Raw genomic sequence first — 24,151 nt, forward strand, 5'->3', positions numbered from 1 at the left:
AGGACGTTGAGCGTCCCTGCTGGGTCTCGAACCCAGTTTCCTAGCTTCAAGGTCGACTGCTCTATCCGTTGGGCCACATTTTTGTCTCTCTCATGTTTAAGAAATTTTTCATGTCCCATTCGCCTCCTCATGCCTGATTTCCACCCTGCTCGTAGCTTGCCTTGTTCATCTCCCACTCTCTTCTGGTGACCCCTTGTCTACTGTTCTCTTTCTGCTCGTACAGTCTGTTTGATGTCTGTTTCTCCTCCTCCATGCTTGTCCTGTGACCTCATTTATCTGGTTTAGTCTTCTTTTCCCTCTCTTGTATTTTGATCTCTTTCCCTTCTCATCCACCTGAACAATTGTCCGCTCTCTGCCCCTTCCCTGCTTGTCTGACCTCCTCTCTTTCCTCTCCCCTTTCATTTCAGAGCCTTCCCCTCTTGTCTTACTTCCAGTCTCTACTAGTCTTATGTACTGTCCTTCCTCACCCGCTACTTGTCTGATTGGATTTCTTTTCTTTGTTCTTGTCTGATTTAATTCGTCAACACTTCCCTATTGTCGCATTTGACCTCCACACACTTTCCAAATGTTCGATTTGACCCCCCACCTCTTTTCTCTCAATTCATTTCATATCCTTCACATTTTTTATGTTTAATTTCAGTCCCACCACTTTACTCCTATCTGGTTTGATTCCCTTCCTCCTTTGTATGATTTGGCTCCATCTTCCGCCTTTGTCTTGTGACATCGTTTGGTTTCCTCACCTTTTCCCTTTTTGCCTCTTTCCTTTCACTCCCCTTCTCTGATTTGTTCCCTTATCGTCATTTCTAGATTCTTTTCCCCTCACATCTAATTTAATGGTTCTTTTTTCCAGAATGTTAATTTTCCTAATAACTCACCACAATACCAAATATACTCGATTCCACCTGCCCACGTAGCATACCCTATTCTCTTTCCCTGTATTTTTCATGTTCGGCCGCCTTTTCCTGGGATCATATTGCCTGCTGCCCTGTTCCACCTTAGGCCCCACAGAGTCATATAAATGTCCAACCCCAAATAGATGCAACCCAAATCAGTCAAAGAAAGATACAGCTGCAAGGAAGCATCCCAGAGGGTTAACTTCTGACAAGATTAGGAGACCTATTGCAGAAACACCCATTACTATTAACAATTACACAGGGCCCAATTCACAAAGGTAAACTGAGAGGAAAGTCTAACTTGATGACTTTCGTATTAACAAAGGGCATTTACGAGTAGTAAAGTTAGACTTTTGTCACAGTTTAGCTTAAGTTTTGGTCTTAAATTTAACTGAGACCAAACTGAGATGAAAGTCTAACTTTATGACCTTCATATTCACAAAGGGCATTTACGAGTAATAAAGTTAGACTTTTGTCTCAGTTAAACGTAAGTTTTGGTCTTAAGTTTAACTGAGACCAAAACTGAGACAAAAGTCTAACTTTACTACTCGTAAATGCCCTTTGTGAAAACCCCAAAAATTTAAATTTAGACTTTAATCCTAGTTTACCTTTGTGAATCGTGCCACAGTATTCAGCTAAGTCTACTGTTTACTGGAGTATTTATGAGAACAAAGATGTTTTCAGGAGGAATATGTTTGTGGATTGTATTGTTTTACCTTACCTTTTCATATGTTTATAATCCCTTTGACTCATCAACATATCTTTTAGAATTTCTTTAGCAAGGCTCATCTTAATAGCAAGTATCATGTATCGACACAAATGTGCAGAGTGAACTGGTAGACCACTGTGTGGAAGTGGAATGGGAAACTCCAATATTTTCATAGTAGTGACCATGAATTTGTTGATGGCAGCAGGATCATGGTGGCAAATAGTGCATTAAACTAAGTTTTAAGCCAAAGGATTGTTAACGCATCATCTGATAGAATATTCAGGGGTGAGTTCTACTCTGGACACATTAAGGCAGAGGAGCCCGTCAACCTCTCAATGTTCTATCAAAGATCTAATATGGCTAGACCAATTATTTTGTGTAGGGACATCCATGTAGTTGCCGAAGAGATCGATCGATACCAGATTTCAAGAGTAACCATCGGCTACGCGATTGCATTCCATTCCAACCCATTATATGTATGTTTATTGTGTGCACCTATCCTGAACTCCTAACATGCATTTTTCCCCTCCTGTACATACTCTGGACACACATCGTTTAGAGCAAAGGTATGCAATTTGGGTTCAGGAGGGCCTAGCATATGACAGATTTTCAGGATATCAGTTAAAGGTAAATTTTCATTGCAATAAACGTCCACTGGAATTCTGCAGCAGTGGTGACCATATTAAGCAACAGGGATGACTAAATTATGCAGCAAGCAAATGCAAATTATACAGCAAATGATTCTGTAATTTTGCCATTTTATCACACATTGATGAAGTATGGATGTTAGTTCTATGCAAAGTACAAAAGCTGCTTACAGAGAAAAAGTATACACAATCACTCAATCTTCAAAAAAATATAATTCGACATGCAAATAATGTTTTTGTTTTTCATGTGAGCCAAAGAATGCCATTTAATTAACATTGTCCCTTCTATCTCCCAAAGCAAAATAGTTCATAGAACACATAGAGTCTTTGAAGAAGCAGAAAACAAGCCTGCCTGTGCACAATTGGTGCATTAAAATGTGTGTCTCCTTCAGTTTCTCTCTCACAGTTATGTGTTTGACCTGGTTGTCATATTTCAGTTCAGTTTACTCTCTTTCCCCATTATGTGCCTCTAGAAGCCCCTCTTTCAGAACAGCTTTTTGTATTACATATGTAGAACTTGGTAGGGTTATTCAGTTCTTGGTGGAGTAGAGCAACACTTTAAATCCACAATCCTCCCGCCTTCAGACTTGAGCCAGTGGTGTAACTAAAGTTGAAGATGCCCCCCTGCAAGGTACATGGAGGGGCCTCGCTCCAGATTTAATCCAGAGCTACCAGGTCTGAGTACTGTACTGAGGGGGCACCCTGCAGCTCAGCCGCCCCACCCCCCCGCAACACGGGGTCTGCGGGGGCCTGTGTTATGCCACAGACTTGTGCTTCCCCTGCTGTATATAAAGTCATGGAAGCAATGGGTTCACACTGGCGGAGTCTTCGCTGACGACCCATCCACACAGTGTTAGAGGATGAAAAGGATGCTCACGTGTCCTATTTAAGGCAGGGCCACCATCATTAGTTTTTCCTGACCTATGCTGCTACGATGGACACTGTGGTCATGGGAAGAGTGAATACACAAAGGGGCATATTACCAACGATTAGCGATACTTATTGCTAACGATGCTTAGCAACACATTTTTTAAAGCTAAGTATCGCCGGAAATTATCGCAGAGATAACTTGCTTTTAGCAAGGTTTATCTCAGAAGTGATAAAAATCCTCGCGCTAACTGCCAAATGAGAGATTATCGCTGGAAAACCAACGATAATCTCTCGAAGTTTGGCGTTAGCTTGATGATAGGGGTTCGCAAACTTAGCCATGATATCCACCTTCCATAGGATATCATGGCTAAGTCAGGAAAATACCAGGTGTAAAAAAAGCAGTGCTAACCATGGTGAGCGCTGCTTTTTTTTAAAATCACTAACAGGGTTAGCGAAATCCTTGATAATAGGAGAAATGTCGCTTATCAACATTTCTCCTATTATTTTCTCTGGAACGCCCCCTTTGCATCTCATTAGAGATGCAAGGGGAAGCGTAGAGAAAAAGGGTGCTAACATGCGAATTTGCGTGTTAGCACCCTGTTGCTGATAGGGAGATAATTTTATCTCCACTTTCTTGGCTTTTAAAGCCAAAAAAGCGGACATAAATCCCTTGATAATATGCCCCAAAGTCCCCCATGTGCAGGGGCAGAGCTCCTTATGCATCAGAGCCGCTGTTTCTTTTTCGGGAAACAAACACCACTTTCCATTTCCAAACTCAAAAAGCTTTCCTCAGCCAGCGCGTCAAATATGGTGCCACTTGGCAAAGCTTCAGTGCCTTCAGAATAGCCGATAGAATGGCCACTCAGGAGACTCAGATGAGAGCATAGATGTTCCCCCCTGCCTTGGCAGAGTTTTCTAAATAAGTTGGGTGGTCCCTGCCTGGGAAATGGAGGCTGCAGCCCATGATTGGTTCAGCTTACCTAGTGGGCCGGCAGGCCAACCACCCTATGCTAAATGAGGTCCTAAGCGGCACTTCAGGGCCCTGTAAGATTCAAAACATTAGATCTTATCTAGACAAGTGACATATTTGGGATTTTTCTGTTGTCTTAAGTGCTCTTTTGGAAAACTTCTGTTTTTAAGAAACACATTTTTGATGTAACATACATTTACACATCTAATTAAGCAAACATGCTAATGACATATATGTAATATTTATTCCCACCTACTTTGAACAACATTTATACAAGTCAGGATGCTATGTCCAACTGCTCACAAAACCAGTTCCTCAGTCCATCAAATGTGGATATTAATGCTGTCTTGGCAAAAGTCTCACCTCATTAGTAGAAATTATAGCATCAGCAGCTAAAAGATTATCAGTTAACTGCACTGTTTGTTGTGTACTGTGTTTCTTTTAGTAACTTGTGATTTGGGGTGTAAGCACATTTCGTAAACCCACACTTATAAAGAAAAATCAGCCTCACAATCACATTTTTGTTCTGGCCCTGACAGGAATTCATATAAATTGTCATCCTGAAACTGATATGGGTGCAGCCCTCCTGGACATCCCTGGATCAGGGCATAGTAGCTCAGTATCAGGGTTCCAGGGAGGGAATGCCCATTCAGTAAAGGAAAAAAGTGCAATACTATGTTAGGATGGGATGTCCTACTGAAGAGCGCCTAATAGCTTAGATTCTCTGTGCTAGAAGGTTTCAGGAACCCATTGGGAAATCACTTTCTCCAGTGACGGCCGGCATGGCTCGTGGGTGACGGGTTGAAGGCGGGGAGGGGTTGCACAGATTTCAAAAAAGGAAAGATTAAAATTAATAATAAACATACCTTTGCACTGGATCCCTTGTCTCCACTCCTGCTCTCCTCCCTCTCGGACAGAAGCATAGCCAAGCCCCATTGACCAATCACAATGCTGCAATGCAGCATTCTGATTGGTTTTGAGCATCCTGGTTTGACACTCAACCAGGGAATCAGGGCCTGGGCTTGTCCTTCATGCAGGTTGTAATGCAGCCTCCATGGAGAACAGGGAAAAGTGTGCATGACTGGTTTAGGCAGCTTGAGAGGGCCAACCAAACAATCATTGCCCACTTAGGAGTGGGCAAAACCACTCCTCCCCTGCCCTGAGAGCAGCCCGCCCCACCTCGCAAAGCAGCACAAAGCATAAACTGATGATAATTTAAAGTTATTATCATTTTATGCTTCTTCGCACTGCTTACAAGCAGTAGGGCAACACTCCTCTGCTATACCAGAGGAGCCGCCACTGGCTGGGAGAGGGGTTCTAATCAAGGCTGCCGGATGCAGGCGGCCTCTGCGAGCTCATTCCGCACACACAGGTTGTTTACAGCTCCATCTCTCTGTTATCCGAAAGGTCAGCCTCTCCTATTTGTATTTACAGAACACGCTGCCACAGTCGGAAGCTCATTTGCATGCCGGGGAAGCCCCTGCCGCAGATGACACTTCTGAGCTGCACAGTCCCTCGCCAAAGAGGAGGAAGTGGTTTGTGGCTTTCCCTCTTGGGCTGCTTATGGCGACCTCTGAGACACCAAAAAGAGAGTATGTAGGACCCTGCAGGGGGAACATCCTTTACAACGCAACTTTTACAACACACTACCATTACGACACAACTTTTACAACGCAAGTTATTACAACGCATTGCGCTGGGGGGCGCTCTAGGATAGGGAATAGTTTTAATTTACTATCCAACACCTTCCCTACTATCCACGGGAACTGGAGTTGGAATAGTAAATCAAACTATTCACTATCCAGCGCCCCCCAACGCAAGTCGTTGTAACGACTTGCGTTGTAAAACCTGCGTCGAAATGGCATGCGTTGTAAAAGCATGCGTTGAAACATCATACATCCCCCTGCAGTCGCTGTTGGTCTATTCACGCTGCTTTGCAAATCTTGCATCTCCTGCATGATGAGACGTAAACGCTGAGCACCTGGTTTGGGACAACTTTATGATTATATGTACTTCCTCCTTGCAGTCCATTCTCCATGCAAAGCGGTAGATACCACCCTCGGTGAAGGATGGCTCTTCAGGCACTGCTCTTTGGGTATTGTAATCACATTTATAGGGTTCTAAAGTCTCTCTTCATTGAGCCTTATAGCCCCAGCGCTTCTCTACTCGCGGCTTCATCGCTCTCCTGTGGGCTGTCGTCTTCAGTTTTCATTCTTGCATATTAGAGTTTCGTTCTGTGGAGCGATAGGAGTTCATTTCTTTTGTTGTTAGCATCTCTCGTATGCATCTGCTTCCTCACTTCTTTGGATATAAGATGCTCTCTTCAGACCCCAGGATCTCTTCTTTGGGCTCTTCCTCCTCCTTTCATGCTCCTCTACCTCTCATTAGGACACTGGAGCTTCTCCACGCAGGGCTAAATGACTTTCTTCTTTGTATTATATTGATTCTCTTCTGATACCAACCATCTTCTCCTATTTGGGTCCCAGGGCCTCTCTTGTGCTCCTCTCTAGATTCCTTTGTTGTAGGGTTCTGCTTCCTATCCTCTGTGGGTGTTAGCTGCTTTCTTGGGCTCCCATTTTGCACTCTTTATACTATTTAAATACTCTTCAGCCTCCATTTTCTGAACATTAGAGCTTCTTCAAGGAGGACATAAACACTTCTCTTCCACAGTTTTGAAAGTCTCTCTTCTAATGCTTTCACTATTCTCGTATTTATGTTCTAAAGCCTCTCTTTTGGTCCTCTCTATATTCCTTTATTGTAGGGATTTGCTTCCTCTCTTTTTTGGGTTTTAGATGCTCTCTTCAGCTCCCTAGGACCTCTTCTTCGGGTTCTACATCTTCCTTTGATGCTCCTCTGCCTCTCTTTAGGACACTGGAGCTTCTTCTGGCAGGGCTCAATGACTTACCTCTTTGTATTATATTGATTCTCTTCTTTTTAAAACCATTATTCAGATTTTAAAATATTAGAAAGTTTCAACCTGCATTATGCCACCTACTTCTTTTAAATGATGAATTCACTTATCTTATGGTCTATAAGTATATCTCCTCTGCGGTTCGACTCGTAACATTGTCGGAAGAGGTACCTGTTGTATTAATTAGGTCGGTTAAAATTTTATCATGTGTATCACTGCTAAATAACATTTATATCTGTTCTGTTATGGCTGTTATTAAGCCGATAAAGATCTTTGACTGACTAACTGACTCTCTTCTGATACCAACCATCTTCTCTTATTCAGTTTGTTATACGGATTTTGAAGCCTTCCTTGGGGTCCTCTCTAGATTCTTTTGTTGTAGGGATCTGCTTCCTCTCTTCTTTGGGTTTTAGATGCTATCTTGGGCTCCCCAGGATCTCTTCTTTTGGGTCTAAACACACATGTGCATGCTCCTCTACCTCTATTTAGGACACTAGAGCTTCTTCAGACAGGCCTCAATCACTTTCCTTCTTTGTATCTTACAGACTCTTTTCTGATTCTCCCCATCTTCTCTTATTTAGGTTCTAAAGACTCTCTTCTGGTCCTCTCTATATTCTTTTGTTGTAGGAATCTACTTCCTATCTTCTTTGGGTTTTAGATGGCTCTCTCTTTTGGGTTCTGAATCCTCATGTGAGGCTTCCCTGCCTCTCTTTAGGACACTAGATATTCTCAAGCAGGACTCAATGACTTCCTTCTTTGTATTTTATTGACTCTCTTCTGATACCCCCATATTCTCTTATTCAGTTTCTGAAGCCTCTCTTGTGGTCCTCTCTAGATTCCTTTGTTGTAGGGATCTGCTTCCTCTCTTCTTTGGGTTTTAGATGCGCTCTTAGGCTTCCTAGCACTAGGGTTCTCAGTCTACCGTCCCCTATCACTGGCTGTCTCCTCCTACTCTTCCACTGTCATTAGCTCTATCTGACTGCACTCCCCTATCACTAGCTATCCCCTAGTGCTCTCTGCCTGCTTCATGCGCCACTTGTCACAATCGCTGGATGTTTTAGTTATGTTGTGAATGTCTCTCCAACACAGAAATTCTAATTTATCATCGTATTCTGGTTTTATCTGTCTGTCCTCCTCGTCAATCCTTGCCTTTGTCTGTCTCACAGTCTAGAGACTATACACCGTCACTACACCACACACCACCACTGCAACACACAAACCACAGAATCACTGCCACAAACACACCTACAGACCAATATACAACTTTTACAGCAGAGAACACATATACCTCAAATTGTCCGGAACTATTGGCTTTAACAGCTCTTACTTTGTTTCTGAGGAGTCTGTCATGCCAGGCACTCCTGCCTGCTATGTCAAGCTGCCTGGTGTGTTGCCTGGTTTCCTTTGCTCTGTTGACACTTGATGTTCTGTCAGTGCATACCCTGAGTGCAGTAAGTCGATTCTTATGCACTCCTCTCTCTGCCCTCTCAATCAAACCTTCGATACCGTGTACTGCTGTCCTAGGTGCTGAAACCTGCACCAGGCAACCCCACTAAACAACCAATCATCTTAGTTGATAAGTATTGAAGACGTCCATTTAACGTGGGCTCCTAAACCCGTGCGCTTTCTGAATGGAAGTGCAGAGGGCCAAACGCGTGAGAAGTTTGACAGCTTTGCTTCACAACCACAAATAAGAATGTGCTTTGTACACTAAAGTGTGCATCTAATTTACATTTAAATGACATGTGCATAACAAAAACAGAAAGTACAATAAAGCGAACCTATCCGTTCGTTGTTTTTTTTCCAAAATCTGTGTAACAGACACGTTTAAAGGAAATATTAGGGAAGAAACATGAAATTAAATGAATCGATCAGGTAATATTTTTCTTAACTCTACCCATGTGTATAACAGAACCAAAGCAATTTACGCGTGTGTGTGTGTGTGTGTTTTGCCTCGAAGTTGTATGACACATAAAGGATATCTGCCTTTATACTCCTTCCTTTCAATGTTATCAAATTCATGACTTCCTTATAATGTATGGCAGAGATTACTTTAGTGCATATATAACACACCAATCCCATTGAAAGATCATTATGGGGCAGATTTATGTCGGACTTGCGCCACGTTTACGCCGCCGTTGCGTCACGCAACGGCGGCGTAAACATGGCGCATCCCTGCGACCCATTTACAACGTGACGCATCTAGGCCTAGATGCGTCACGTTGTAAAGCCCTGCGCCACATGTGGGCGTTCTGGCGCATGGTGGGCGTTCCGGGGCAGGTGCACCTCGCAAAAGTGCCTGCGTGAAATCTACAAGATTTCACGCAGGCACTTTTAGGCCAATTCTGCATCAAAATCCTGCGCCTGCTTGAAGCAGGCGTAAGGCTTGACGCAGCATTGGACAGATAGGGCCCCCCAGAGCATTGCTGGAGCTGCGTCGCACTTGCGACGCAACTCCAGCAATGCGCCGCCTCTGTGCCGTTTTTGCCCCATGGTGCGCCGCATTGTAAATGTGGCACACCATGGGTGACGGAGATGCGGCGCACAATTGTAAATCTTCCCCAATGTATTTTTGATACAGAACCCTCATTGCCGATTTGGTTGGATAAGTAAACAACTATCTCACTCAACCCCCCCATTGTAACTACAGTTAGCGCTAGACAAATACCTTGATTTCCAACGTGCGTAGGAAGGAATCTCTCTACAAATGATCCAACACTTTCTGTATGTTTTTGCAGATGCCCCGAATTGTGGTTGAAGCATACATGTATTTCTTAAAGGTAATCTGCATGTGCCTACAACTGGAATGCCTAATGTATGACCATGAGGAGAAAGCAATCTTTTAATATATAACAGGACGCCTGCAACACCTTTACAGAAGCCTGAACCTAGTTTCCATATTAGAGCCTAGATGTGATATCAATACTCACCTGACGCAAGAAGATTACACAGCTACTCTATTCTAACAATGTATTACATTTGAGCTGTGGCACCACAATGCCTACCGCCTGTGGGTGCTGTGAAAGGCATCTTACCGAGATGAATAATGCCGCTGCTTACACAATAAAGGAATTATAATCATTCAGCTCTATTTCTTCTGAACATTTTCTCAGTGGAAATGTGCTTTCTTTAGCTGATAAGGTGTTGGTGACAGTATGTATATTATTGTGCTGATGTTCTAAAGCGACTTGATTTAAAGCGCTTAACTTTCGTGTTTGGAGGAACCTACAGATGGCCCTTCGAAATGTATATTTCTTACGTTACAAAGTCCACATTTAATCAAAAGACCTGCAAGCAGAGGATATCTTTCATTATTATGAGCAAGAACCCAACAATATAAAGTATAATTTACAGGGAGACTGTTGGGGTGTCTGATGATGTAGTACAAATAAAATAGTGATTTTCGTGCGTAAAAAAGGCTACAGCAAGTCAACTTGGATTTCTTGATCCTAGAAATGAACGCATCTTTCCGCCCTACATGTACACAGACTTGAAATAGTCTTTTAGCATAAAAGACGTCTTCATTCTTTCCCCCACTAATGCTTCCTCTTCAAGCAAACAGTTCGACAAAAATATTGAGGAAGTAAAGAGCACGTGGTAGACATAGGTAGAGTCTGAAGAGTGAGTACATTTTGAAGCACTTCGATTCTGAGCCCTAGCTCGAAATTTAGGGACCCAATATAATGGCAGGCGGACATCAGTCTGCCCGCCATCATAACGGGGATGGGACCGACCGCCAGACGTGTGGTGTCCCACCGGCCCAATTAGGATGCGCCCGCCATGCTGACGGGCCCATCCTGGCCTTTTACCATTGCGCACGGTGGTGCTGGCTGCAGCACCATCCGCAATGGTAAAAGGGCATGCACAGCATTTCCCTGCACCATGTGGCAGGCACCACGCGGTGCCTGCCACCTGGTGCAGGGAACTGCAGGGGGTACCATGGGAACCCCCCAGGTGCACCCCACCCACCCACAACCCGCCAGGGGCCCACAATGGGCCCCCAAAGCCAATCCCCGCCAGTCTTTCCATGGTGGCCATGCCGCCAATGAAAGGGCTTGAAACAACCCACATCATATTATAGCACGATTGCCGACCGGCGTAAAAGCGGCGGGCGGATGTTGCATCCACCGCGATACCCACTGCCATCATAATATGGCGGGGGTATTTCTCGTTACGCCATCATAATGTGCCCCTTACTTTTTAAATAACAGATAAAGGTGTTTTCCTAAAAGTTAACTGAGTTGTAATTTGGAGCAGGTGACAATGTTTGAGGTCAGGTTGCTCAGTGGCTGTGTTTTGATGGGCCAGTGGTGCCAGATTGGTTACAGGTTCCCTTTTCTTAGCTGGGAGGAGGGTGGAGAAGAAAAAACATAAGAGTTGTGGAGTGTCTGAGGCCAGTGAGATAGTAAACCCACCAGGCAGACAGGAAGCTGGGCCCACACAGGATGAGTCCTATCAGTGATTATTGCCTGCAATGGTAGCATTCAGATTGGCTGTCTAGCTCCCAATGTACTATTTTAGGTGCTAATAATACTTATAATAATAGCTTGGCATTACACCTTGCTAGACTTGGTATTTAACTGGCGGTATTACCATATGTAATGATACTTCGATAAACGAGGGAAGGTTTAATTATGAAGAAAGAGCTAAGGGAGACTAAGTAAAAAGCTGCCGTAAAAAAGAAAGCATGGGAGTGAAGGGATGAGAAAAGGGAGCTAGAACGAGCAAGTGGAGTGGAAGAAAGATACAGTAAATGTCAGCACAAGAGAGCAAAAAAGGAATACATAAAGAATGCTAGAATCTGAGGCGGCAAATTGTGAAAAGAGGAAAAGGAAGGGCAGAGAGTAGGAAAGAGTAAAAAGATGCTAATGTAGAGATGGTGGAAGCCAGAGAAAGACAACGGAATAAACAATGTAGAGTAAGAAGGAAGAGAACTGAGAAACTACAGGGGAGATGGAATGTGTAGAGAGGCTTTATTGTAGAGAGGAGAGAGGTGTTGTAGACAGAACAAGGTGGAAGCAATGGGAGGGGAGAATAGACACTGAGGAGCTGATTACGATGTCAGTCGTGAAGCCTCCGACCTTAGGTCAGAGACTTTACGACCGACATCATCGGTTTCAATTCTGAACGGCTGATTACGATACAGCCGGTTGGAATTGAAACCGGCCGGACATTACGGCTGGCTTCCGAAGGGCTCAAGGAGCCTATCGGCCAATTGGAACTGGCTGGTTTACGCCGTCCAGATTACGATGCATGATTTCCGGCAGGGTTTCTATGCCGGCCTGTCCAACATGGAAACCCTGTCGGAAAGCGTGTTTGGGGACCCCTAGCAGGGGTCTCTTCCTTGCGGCCTCCGGCTGGGGACAGAGGTGTTAATCCCGGCACCCTAACACAAGCTCCCATTTTTCTGTGGGAGCTTGCGTTACGGGCAGTTTATGTCCGTAACACAAGCTCCTATACAGAAATGGGAGAATGCAACTGCACCATGTGCGGTCGCATCATAATTAGCAGGTCGGGACCGCTGACCGAAGGTTGGCCGTTCCCATTTCCGCTATGGTGTCAGCCGGAGGAAAATCTGACCGACATCGTAATAGACCCCTGAGAGACTGAGAGGGTGTTGGAAAGGGGGAGAGGAGTCGGCCTAACGGCTAGGGCACTCAACCTCGGACCTGGGGATCTGGATTCGAGTCTTGGTAACGACGCCAAAAACCTCCTGTGATTCTGGGCAAATCACTTAATCTCCCCGTGTCTAAAAATGAATGTGTGTCCATCCTCATGTAAGGTAACTGGTGCTATGTAAGGCGCTCTGATACCCGATTCGGTTCGGGTCTAGTTCGCGCTATATAAAACTCTGCAAAAAAAAAAACATGCGAGAGGAGAAAGAGAAGCACAGAAAGAGGACTCATTATTAGAACTGATAGTCGTAAAAGAGAGGTTGAGGGATGGAGAGAGCGATGGAGATGGCGGGAGGCACCGCAGATAGCGAGGGAAAGGATAAATGCAGACAGAGGACGCATTAAGGTAATGGGAGGAGAGCAGAGACAGAACAGAGAGGTGTGTTAATGGGGAGGAGGGCGGGAGGAAGTGATGGAAAGCGCGAGGCAGAGGCGGAAGCGGGGGGAGAGGCCTCTCCAAACCCTGTCGACGCTGCTCAGGCACCCCAGCGCGCTGCAGTCCTTTGTGCGGCAGTAAATTGCCCCTTCCTCGGGAGGGCCCTTGGCAGGCGAGGCACACGCAGCAGAGGGGACAAATGAATGCCATTTTCCTGACGCTGCTCGGCCCCGACAGCTGTCCGCGGGAAGGCCCCACTGCGTTTATTACCTCTTGCGCGCTCACAAGCCTGGTTTTAGAGAGGGCCCGGAGCCTCCCCCTCTCGCCTGCCTTCCCTCCCCCGCCAGCCCCCGTCCCTCCCCACCTCACGGGCCTCCCAACAGGGGTCACATCCTGGCCGGAAGCTTTCAGTAGCCTCTTTTCAGACACCTGCCGGGGTCTCAGAGGCTGACGTTTCAAAGGGAGGAGAGGGGTCGGCTGCAGAGGACAGGGGGCGTTAGAAGTTTAAAGACACGTCGACATCCTTGTCCCCAATTTTATCCTCGTCCTGGTGGGAGGACGGGGGAGGGGCACAGAACCTCTGCACTTCCAAGTCCCCTCCAGTGCAGTCAGAGGAAGGTGATTTAAAGGGGCCACCCAGTGACTCTCGTCATAGCAGCATTCTAAGCCCGAGCAGACGTCAGGGAACTAAGAGACAACCCGGGCTCATGGCTGCTGCTGAGGAACGTAGTTAGTTATCTAGAAACCCGCACAAAACTTTATAAACAAAAAAACTCTGACGGCGCATGTTGGGAGGTATGTGAGAGGGGTGACTGTTAATTATTTACAATTAATTTCAGAGTGATTCATGATTTGGATATAATATTGGCAAACAAACAATAAAGAGAGAAAAAGAGGACTATTATTTTTAGACAGAAACATACATCCCAGGCTTTTTCTTTACATTCTGTCAATTTAAAATGGGATAAACAGGATGCATGTTACAGAATGCACAGCAAAAATGCCGTCCTCCATAAGCAACTCATGCTTGGAATCTGAAAACATGAGGCCCGCACACCCTAGCACAAGGAAGACGATTGATTATCCTTGTGTACATGATTTGGAGCACACCGGTAGAGGGAGATATGGGGTGGGGGGGTGGGAGGGGCATGAACATGCGAGAGGCACCTAGTCTGGGAGCCATCAGGGTACGGGATGATGTCGTGATACTGATTGAGATAAGGATGCTACTTCAATTGTGGACAATGACTATTCTTGCAATGTATCGAGGAAAGTGCCTGCCACTGTCGATGTGTCTTGTAAATGGGGGTTTGTGTGTGTTTAAAATTAATAAAAATTACTTTAAAAAAAAAAAAAGGAATCTGAAAACATGAGAGCCTTGCTTGATGATTGGAGCCCAAAGGGATGTGCTCACCATCACACAGTGTGTCATGTGACTGAGCAGAGATTTTACTTCTTGAAACCCAGAGTCCAACTGAGATGGTTTACATGAGGGTTCTCGAAGGACCCTCTTCATGAGTCGTCCAATAAATACTTATCACAGGACTTCCCAAGCAAATCCATCCTGTGAACTCCCTAAAAAGCTCGAAATGTTGGTCCCCTGCCGGATCTCTCATGCAAATCTCCTTTGTCGAGGCCCCCGTCACCAGGAAGAGCTGAAATCCAGAGAGCCCTTTAATGAGACCTCCTTAGTGAGTCGACAATGATGCTATCCATTGGATGCCCCAAGTAAGCACTTTGCATGAGCCTACATCACATGGGACTCTTACGGGCGCTCCGTGTGGGGAGTTCTTACGGACCCTCATTATGTGAAGCATCCAGAGACCCTCATCTTGAACAGTTGCTGTGGACATTACTGACAGGGAGTTGCCGAGGGCACTCACGTGAGACTTTATCATCCCTCGTTAGTAGGACCGACTAAAGTCCGAACTATGTAGCATTACCACGGACCCTCGTGCTGTCTACTTGGGTTATTCGCTCCAGCGTTCATCATAAATAATTCCTCAATTTGTAAACTGAAGCAACGCTTTTCTGTTTCATGTCGTACAGTGTACATAATAAAATTATCCTTTCAACACTACTATTTTATCTCTTGTATTGTACTTAACTCTACACCGCTGAGTGTGGTTTCGTACGTACGGTTCCATGCGTACGTACAAAAGCCATGCCTCCTTCAACTGTATTAACTAAGCATGATTCTGAGCAAGAAATAAATAGAGCAAAACACGGTTTTCAATTTTTCAGAACTACCCCTTCCCAAAATGTTAAAAGGTATAAACAGTAAAGGAACCTGTAGCTTTACCATATAATAAATAATCACTATCTAATACGCATATCCTCGTCTTGCGTGAAAATATTTGAACAACAACAAAGCTATTTTAAAAGAGGGTAGAAACTAGGATGCATTGCAGACTTTAAAACAATTTCCACAGACTGACGACATTGAGAGCACTTTAAACATATGACTAACTCATGGCAGGATAATTAGTGATTTTGTGGCCTCTTATATCTCTACAACGTCAGCAGCACAGATAAGCACTGTTTGTATCTCTAGATTCAACCTGAGACACACAAACATGAAACTGTCCTCAGCAAATCTTCGACATTCTAAGCAATTAGCGAGTCATCAATAGAACTCTGACCAGAGTATGGTACCACAATATTGTAAATAAATATTGTCTGCTAGAAATATTGTGTCATAAAAGTTGTTAACATTAATATCACCCTTCTGGAGAGAACAATAGAAAATCAACACTCAATGGAACTATATTTTTGTAAACAACAAACAGGACACAAATTGATACTTTTGCTAATGAAATTCTGACATGCAACCCTTCACAGGCAGGTGATATGTCAACAACGTGTATGTGGGCTGTGACGTAAAGAGGTACAGCTCAACTTCTGGCAATTAATTCCCTGGGAGATGTTGACTGTTTTTAAGACAACCAAAATGCATCATGTTGGTGTTAATCAAATATCTGATTTATAGTCTTATATGTTTATCAATTTTCCTCTTACATTTCTACTGTTTCTATGAATAAATATATATGCACACACACACATACACACACACACATATATATATAAACTAAAAAGGTCATACGGCAAAGCTTCGAAATTTATAACCACCTCATGTGGATGTATATACATATATATATTTATATTTAAAAAAAGAAGAAAAAAATATATATATACACATTGTGCTGAGAACATGTCTAAGTTATATGGTTTGAGGTGCATAAAATAACTGATTTGTCATTGAGTACAGCAAAACAATCAAATGTTTTAATGTTTTGTGATGTAACCCAGATTTAAACGTCACAATCCATAAGTTCGTATGTTTCAGCTGTGATGCTTGGTGATTTCGTTTTAACGTATAATTGGTTATTGCACTGTGTCTTATACAGGTAGAGAATTTGAAGGGGAGGAGGAATACCTGGACATCCTCGGCATCACAAGGGAGCAGTCTGGCAAGTACGAGTGCAAAGCTGCCAACGAGGTGGCCTCCGATGACGTGAAGCAAGTCCGGGTCACTGTGAACTGTAAGTAAAAAGGCAGAAGGAATCTCCTTTGAGTAGAAAGGTGTGGTAAATAAATAAATAATACCCTATTTTTGACTAGACATATATCATAACAGATAGCTCAATAAATAAGAGTCAAGATTCGAGGTAGTAGGAGTTTTTGCAGGTTTAATACAGCATAAGGACAGGAACAGGACAACCTGCATAGGAATAGGATGACAGGGCCCAGCAGCTGCTGGGGCTGGGTCTGGGATGAGCGCGCTAACTTTTAATAACAATACACGAGCATATATACATAGCGCGAACACATAGCATTACATTGCAGTAGGCGTAGCAGTGGGTGGAGCAGAAGGCGTGACGCGTAGCAGTCGCGAAAGATAAGAGTAAAAAGAGGTGTAACTGGGCGTATGCATAGACATGTGGTGCAGACGTAACAGAATATGTCATGAATGGGCGGAAACATAGGAGGGGGCTACCTAAGGAGCCGGGACCTCTAACCTGGTGGTGCGCGCAAACTGGTAATGACGTGTTACGAGGAGAAGCTGGGGGCTATGAACTCTGTGCTAGGAGCAGAGACTAAAGTCTGGAGGGTCGGAGCGACATGTACCTAAACCCTATCTAGTATCTGATGTTTAGGGAACATGTTGATATAAACTAGAAGTCATGAGGGGAAAAGCTAACTGACTCTAAGACTAGAGCATGCATTTATTCTACATGTAGTGCGTGATGAAGAATATTAAATGACCATTAAATACAGTATTTCTCTTAACATGGAGCCGAATAGGCTAGACAATGACGGAAACTATTGATGCAGTTCAGTAGCTTAGGAATGCAGAGAAGGAGGACTAAACTGATAACTGGAATCATAACATAGTCTTGGCAGACTCAGAGGCAGAGCCAAGCTGCACCGGGCACTGCGAGGCAGGAAGTAAGTGAAAGGTCGAGGATACAGGTGGGGGCTGGATCGCTCCTCAGCGAGGCTTCAGGAGACAGGAGCTGAATCTAGTGTCCAGGCCCTTTTGAGGCCTAGAAACGGGGACTTTATAATGAAATAACGTGCACACTGAGAAACGTGGCAACGTAGCTTTACATAGGCCTGGTATTCGTAGTATTCACGAGGACTGGAAACTGGCATACTAGAGGAGGACACAACTATAATTGCGTCTTGAATCGGACATGGGGAATAACATATGCATATTGGTCATGCACACATAACATATGATGGATGACACGTAGTGACACAGAACATGACAAAATTTACTTTTCCACATTCCCTCCTTGTCACTACGTTTCCATCAGGAAACATCAATATTCATGATACCATCTATCATTTCATACAGTACCATTTGTTCATCTCGAATTGTCTTGGAACGAGATTTAGAACGGGGCTTGGGACTAGGAATACAAGAGGTAGCACACATGCCGCAAATCGCAGGGCCACATTGTATACAGAGGCAGCAGCTGAATATGATCGCTACTGCGATACCTAGAAAGGACAGGACTTTCCATCCCCATGCGGAAATTATATTCCAGAACCAACCGGACCATGTCCAGGTGCCTGGATCTTGGTGTAACAGATGGGCAATTTTATGGAGTCTGGTTATGGCTAAATAAACAGACGGCGCGTTATTTGGAATGAAAATGCAACAACTGGATCCGAGGACTCTACAGGCCCCGCCCCTATCGGCCAGTATGACGTCAAGGACGAGACGATTCTGGAGCACGACAATTCTCATAAAGGATTGCTCTTCGGTTAAGTTACCTAGAGCGGAGGCAGTCTCATCTACTACAGCTTCGAGGGTTCTTGTTAACCTACGAATTAGCTTACTATTTACAACTGTGCCTAAATAAGGGAACACACCTTTATCAATATCAATGAATTGCTCTGCAGCAGTTTCAGTATAATCGACAATCGGGAGGTTTCTCTTGTGTCTAGTATGTACTAGGAAGGAATTCCTATGGTAGTCAGGTGGGGCTAGGAAAACAGGTGGCAGTAGGAAGGCAATGTAACAGGTTCCCTCCCAATCGAGGGGCAGACGAACATATGCGGTTTGACCACAAACAAAATAAGAATGACGTGAAGCTTTAAAAATAGATTTCCCACTGTCACTATACTTGATAATAGTAGTACAATCACTATGTCCTACGTGTACAGAACCATAATTACGAACACATAATTCGCCTTTGACTGGTAGTACTGAAATAGCAGGTGAGTCTGGAGTAGTATCAGACTGAACATTCAGGACCATGAAATTCGAAGAATAGTTACCTAAATTATACACTTCATTTTCTAGATCTAAACCTGTTCTGTGGGGGAGACCTTGCTTGTCTGGGAAACATGTGCTGTTAAGAAAAGACATATCTGTTAAGGATGACGTTAACGTGGACCATGCTCCACACGAACCATTATGTGAAAAAGGATAAGGAAAGAGTGGCAGAACTCCCTTCGGTGTCTGGAAAGGGGGGAGTCGACCACACACCCAACAATTAGTGGCATTGCTGGTCTGGTGTGAATAATGTAACATGCGGATAAATGAGTTATTGCGCATAGCGAGGCGGTATGAATATTCGTGAGGAGGCAGATCACTAAACGTGTGCTCTACTGTAACATTAGAAGACTTATTTACATGAGGAACTGGAAAACACAGGAAAAATGCGTAACTAGTGCAGGAAATCATTACGCTGAGAAATAATATGAAACTTAGAAAAACGATACATCGGTTTGAGTTTTGACTGGCTCTCTCACTATGGGGGTCTATTTTATACATGTCAGAAACAGTCTAACCGTTTCACCTAGGGGAGGACTTAGACAATCAAACTGACTGACTTATTTTACTAGACCGGAGTTTTTGCTTATACTCCTGTTGCGGAGTTTTCTCTAATAGGGGAGGGGTTGTGTCAATGTCATTTGCGGGACAGTCCTTAGGAACAATGTTTTGACAAGTCTTGATATCCTGGGAAATGTTCTTGAAGACCGGCTTTAATCCGTAGAATTTCTTGACGTGCGAAAGATGCACCCAGCCGCGGCGTCCTTCCAATTTCACGGCTGTACGGGTGGTGAGGAGGACCTGACGGGGCTCCTTCCAACGTGGCTCCAGCGGACTTGATCTGTCAAAGTTCCGGACGAGCACCATCGAACCTGGAACGATCTCATGCGGTGCCACCTCGGTATTGTCTGGAAATGCGGCGGCAACCTGTGAACGACATGAGTTGAGGGCAGACATCAAGGAAGCTAGGTAATCTGTCAGCATATTACATGAAACATCAGTAATACTTCGAGGTCTAGGAGTACCCCACATGTTAGGGGGGCGGCCGAATACGACCTCATACGGGGACAGACCTGATCTGGAATGTGCGACCATGCGCATATAAAACAAAGCAACTGGCAGAGCTACTAGCCAGTCCACACCCTTGTCTTTACATATTTTAGCAATTCGGATTTTCAGAGTCTGATTATGTCTCTCGACTAGACCGGCTGCTTCAGGATGGCGTACACAATGAAACTTCCACTGGTACCCTAACAACAGGGAAACGTGCTTCATCAACTCAGATGAGAATGGCTGACCGTTATCAGAATATACGACTCTAGGGAGTCCATATCGAGGGAAAAACTCACGAACCAACTGCTTGGCAGTGGTCGCGGCTGTGTAATCTGGGACTGGATATGCTTCTGTCCATCTGGACAAAGCGCATACAACTACAAGAACATACTTGAAACCTCGACATCGCTCCATCTGAATATAATCCATCTGGAGGACCTCAAAAGGGTGGTCAGGAGGCTGGAATCCCCCTTGTTCCACCGGGACACTTTTACCTGGATTAAACTGACAACATATCATACAGGTACGGACTTTCTGCTTGGCTGCAGCTCGTAAATGCTTGTTGAACCAAATGTTCTGGATACTATCTAACATAGCTTTTTCTCCTAAATGTGCTGGACTATGTGCGGTATTAATGATGACTTGAACCATAAAGTCGGGGAGAAACCATGCGGTCCTACCCTTTGTTAACCATCCTTGATCTGTCTGGACCCCTCCTTGTTCAGACCATTTCTTGATTTCATCGGGAGTAGCATGTAACTGGATATCTATGACATCTTGAGTAGGGTCCTTAACTGTCATACATGTAGTCGGATCTGGAGTATGTGTCTGTGTTAGATTAACTTGAGTGTCTGGAGTCTGAGCTGTAAGCTTGGCTGTGCGATCTGCTAGATCATTACCTTGAGAAATAATGTCAGTAACTTTCGTATGTGCTTTGCATTTCATGATAGCAATAGATGTCGGTAAATGTATGGCATCTAACAGAGCTTGAATAAGGAGACCATACTGAATCTTGGTTCCATGAGAAGTCATGAAACCTCTCTCCTGCCAGAGCACTCCAAAGTCGTGAACGACTCCAAATGCGTAACGTGAATCTGTGTAAACATTAACTTTCAGGTTCTTGGCGTGTATGCAGGCTTGTGTCAGAGCAACTAGCTCTGCTGCTTGAGCGGACAGGGTATCAATACGGTGTGTTTCAATAACTTCGGTGTCAGTAGTCACTGCATACGCGGCGACTAGTTCTCCTGTACTAGTTCTCATACATGAACCATCCACATAAAGTGTCAGGTCGGGATCTGGTAACGGAATATCTGTCAGGTCTTGTCTTGGCTTTGTCGTAATGTTAACTACTTCCACACAGTCGTGTGTGGCAGAATTTGAATTAACTGATGGTAACAGTGTAGCAGGATTCAGGATGTTGCAGCGTCTAATTTCTATGTGTGGCTGGAACAGTGTCAATTCATAACCTGTTAAACGTGCAATTGTCAAGTGCTGTGTTTGTGTTCGGTTTAAAAGAACTTCCACGGAGTGTGGGACTTGTACTGTCAAGGTATGTCCTAAAACTATGGAATCACTTTGTCTGATAGCTAGTGCTGTGGCTGCAACTGACTTGAGGCACGCAGGCAGAGCCTGGGCGACTGGCTCTAATGTGCTAGAAAAGTAAGCACAAGGCTTGTTTTGTCCTGCTTGATCTTGTGTGAGAACAGATAATGCTGTACCTTCACGTTCTGTGACGAAAAGTGTAAAAGGCTTACTGTAGTTCGGTGTCGCTAGAACTGGAGCTTGACATAAAGCTTTCTTTAACTCGTTGAAACTAAGTGTATGTTCAGATGTCCAAGGGAGGACAGTCGATACGGCTGCCTCCTGTGTCGTTAACTGTATCAGTGGCTTGGCTAGAAATGCATACTGGGGAATCCATTGTCGGCAATAAGAAGTAAGGCCGATAAAGGCACGTACCTCCTTCTGGGTTCTGGGCTGGGGAAGACTCGCTATTAACTGGATACGGTCTGGTGTCAACTGCCTACCCCTCTTGGACAGTAAGTGTCCTAAGTAGACCACTTGCTGGACACAGAATTGAAGCTTCGAAGGGGACACCTTGTGCCCCATCTCGGCTAGGAAATACAAAACCGTCAGTGACGCTCGCTCGCAGTCACGTTCAGAACGAGCTGTGATCAGTAGATCATCGACATACTGGAGCAGGGCAGTGTCAGTTGGCATGTGAATGTTGTCTAGTTGTCTCTTAAGTGCTTGGCTGTAAATACTAGGGCTTTCTGTGAAACCTTGAGGAGCGCGTGTGAACATATAGCTCCTTCCATTTAAACAGAATCCGAAAAGAAACTGGCTGTCTGGATGAATCGGAACACTAAAAAATGCATTCTTGAGGTCTATGACAGTGAAGAACATGGCTTCGGAATCAATAGCAGTTAACAGGGAAGAGATATCTGGGACAACTGGGTACTGCGGAATAATACATTTGTTAAGTTCCCGTAAATCAATCACTAATCGATATACTGGGGGTGCATTCGGATCAGTACGTTTCATAACTGGAATGATCGGAGAGTTGCATACATTGGAGTCAGTTTCTACAACTACTCCTTGAGCCATGAGCTCGTCAATAATTTTGGATAAGGCTGCTACAGCCTCGGGTGGCAATCTGTACTGCCTGATTCGTGGTAACACTACACCTGGTTTGAGAGTCACACGATGGGGTGTGATTTGCATGTAACCTACATCAGTTGGACCTTGCGCCCATAAATGCTGCGGAACTTTAGACAGTCTGGAATCAAAATCTCGTAATACATAGTGACCCTTAAAGTCACGTAGGAACAGACGTATTCCCTCTGGGGAACAACATATAACTGCACCTAACTCTTTCAGTGTTTTAATGCCTAGTAGATTTTCTGGACATGACTTAGTAAGTAACAGATCAGTAGTGCGGGACAATGGACCTACTTCTAGAGTGACTGGCTTTGAAATCTCATTAACGATAGGCTTTCCTGAAAATCCAAGGGAAACATTTCTTGAGCCTGAGAGCGGAGCCCCTGGAACTTCGGCATGACTAATTGTGGTCCTACTTGCCCCTGTATCAATCAAAAACTTTCTGTCTTTCCCTAATACTTGACTGTGAACATAGGGACCTTCTTGATCTACAGGTATCTCGATGAGAGGCAAGCCTACCTCCCTCTCTAGGCTGTTTCATGAATACTGCTGATATTCTGGATACTCAGACTGTGCATACTGGTACATCTGCGATGTAACATGCTGTGTTGCAGCAATAGGCTGCGGTACTGTAACTGTCTGTTGTGCATTCTGTGGCTGAGGAATCTGTGAAACTTGTTCCTGTCTAGGCGGACGTGGTCTTTCTTTAGTCTTACCAGTAGCTATGTTATGTTTCAGGACTGCACACTCATTTATAAAATGACCTGGCTGTTTACAATAATTGCAGTTCCCTTTAACGGGAGCTGCAGGATGACTGGCTTGATTCGGACCCCTCTTCTGACTGTCTTGAGGAACAGATTGTGCAACTAGTACTTTCATTTTCGTGTCTTTCATACGTTTTCTCTCGTGTTCTTGCTCTTCCCTGATTCTATTCTGGTGGTACTGGAGCATCTGGAGCATCTGGGACGGAGTATTTGCTTGCCAGGTGCTTTCGACTTTCAAAACTCGGTTTTTAACTTGTGGACTTGAATTCTCGACTAATTTGGTAACGAAAAGGTGAGGATATGACTCACTACTTGTCTTGAGGCCACTGTTGATACTAAAGCACTTTTCAAACCTAGAATAAAAATCACTAATATCTTCATCTTGTTTCTGTTTACAGGCTGAGATTGCATCCCAGTCTTCTTTTCTCGTTGTTAATAATCTGGGTAAAACTTGAATTAATAATTCTGGTAATTCTTTACATTTCTCTCCAAGACCAGTACCTGGTACACGTATCTTATCTTCTGCTTCTAGGACTGCCCAATCTATCTTTTTCTCTCCCACCTCCCATTCTTTTTCCTTTAGCTTTTCATACACCCCTGCGGGTAGCAGAACCTTTAACATTTTAATGATATCTGGGTAAGTGTATTCTCCCATACGGAGCATGTCTTTTAATTCTCTATGGAACCCTGCTGGATCTTTGTCATGACAGGGAATTAATTTCTTCATTTCGAGGAGTTCCATCTTTGTGATCGGAGTGTATACAAACACTCGCTGCATTTCGCCACCCGCTCCTCTGACTGGGTGGACTTCTCGTAACGGATTCTGTCTGTCTATGT

At 44.3% G+C, this 24,151-nt stretch overlaps 1 protein-coding gene across 2 annotated transcripts in view; it reads left to right on the top strand.

The window, feature by feature from the left end:
• The window catches only part of LSAMP (limbic system associated membrane protein), a 981,500-nt gene that overhangs the window by 805,133 nt on the left and 152,216 nt on the right, over positions 1-24,151 (top strand). For both annotated transcript variants that reach the window (XM_078656723.1, XM_078656724.1), the window contains exon 4: positions 16,459-16,593. In XM_078656723.1, the coding sequence (XP_078512849.1) occupies positions 16,459-16,593 (135 nt within the window). The remainder of the gene's footprint in view (positions 1-16,458; positions 16,594-24,151) is intronic.

This window comes from Lissotriton helveticus, chromosome 8 (assembly GCF_964261635.1).
Source record: "Lissotriton helveticus chromosome 8, aLisHel1.1, whole genome shotgun sequence".
Taxonomy (NCBI): Eukaryota; Metazoa; Chordata; class Amphibia; order Caudata; family Salamandridae; genus Lissotriton; species Lissotriton helveticus.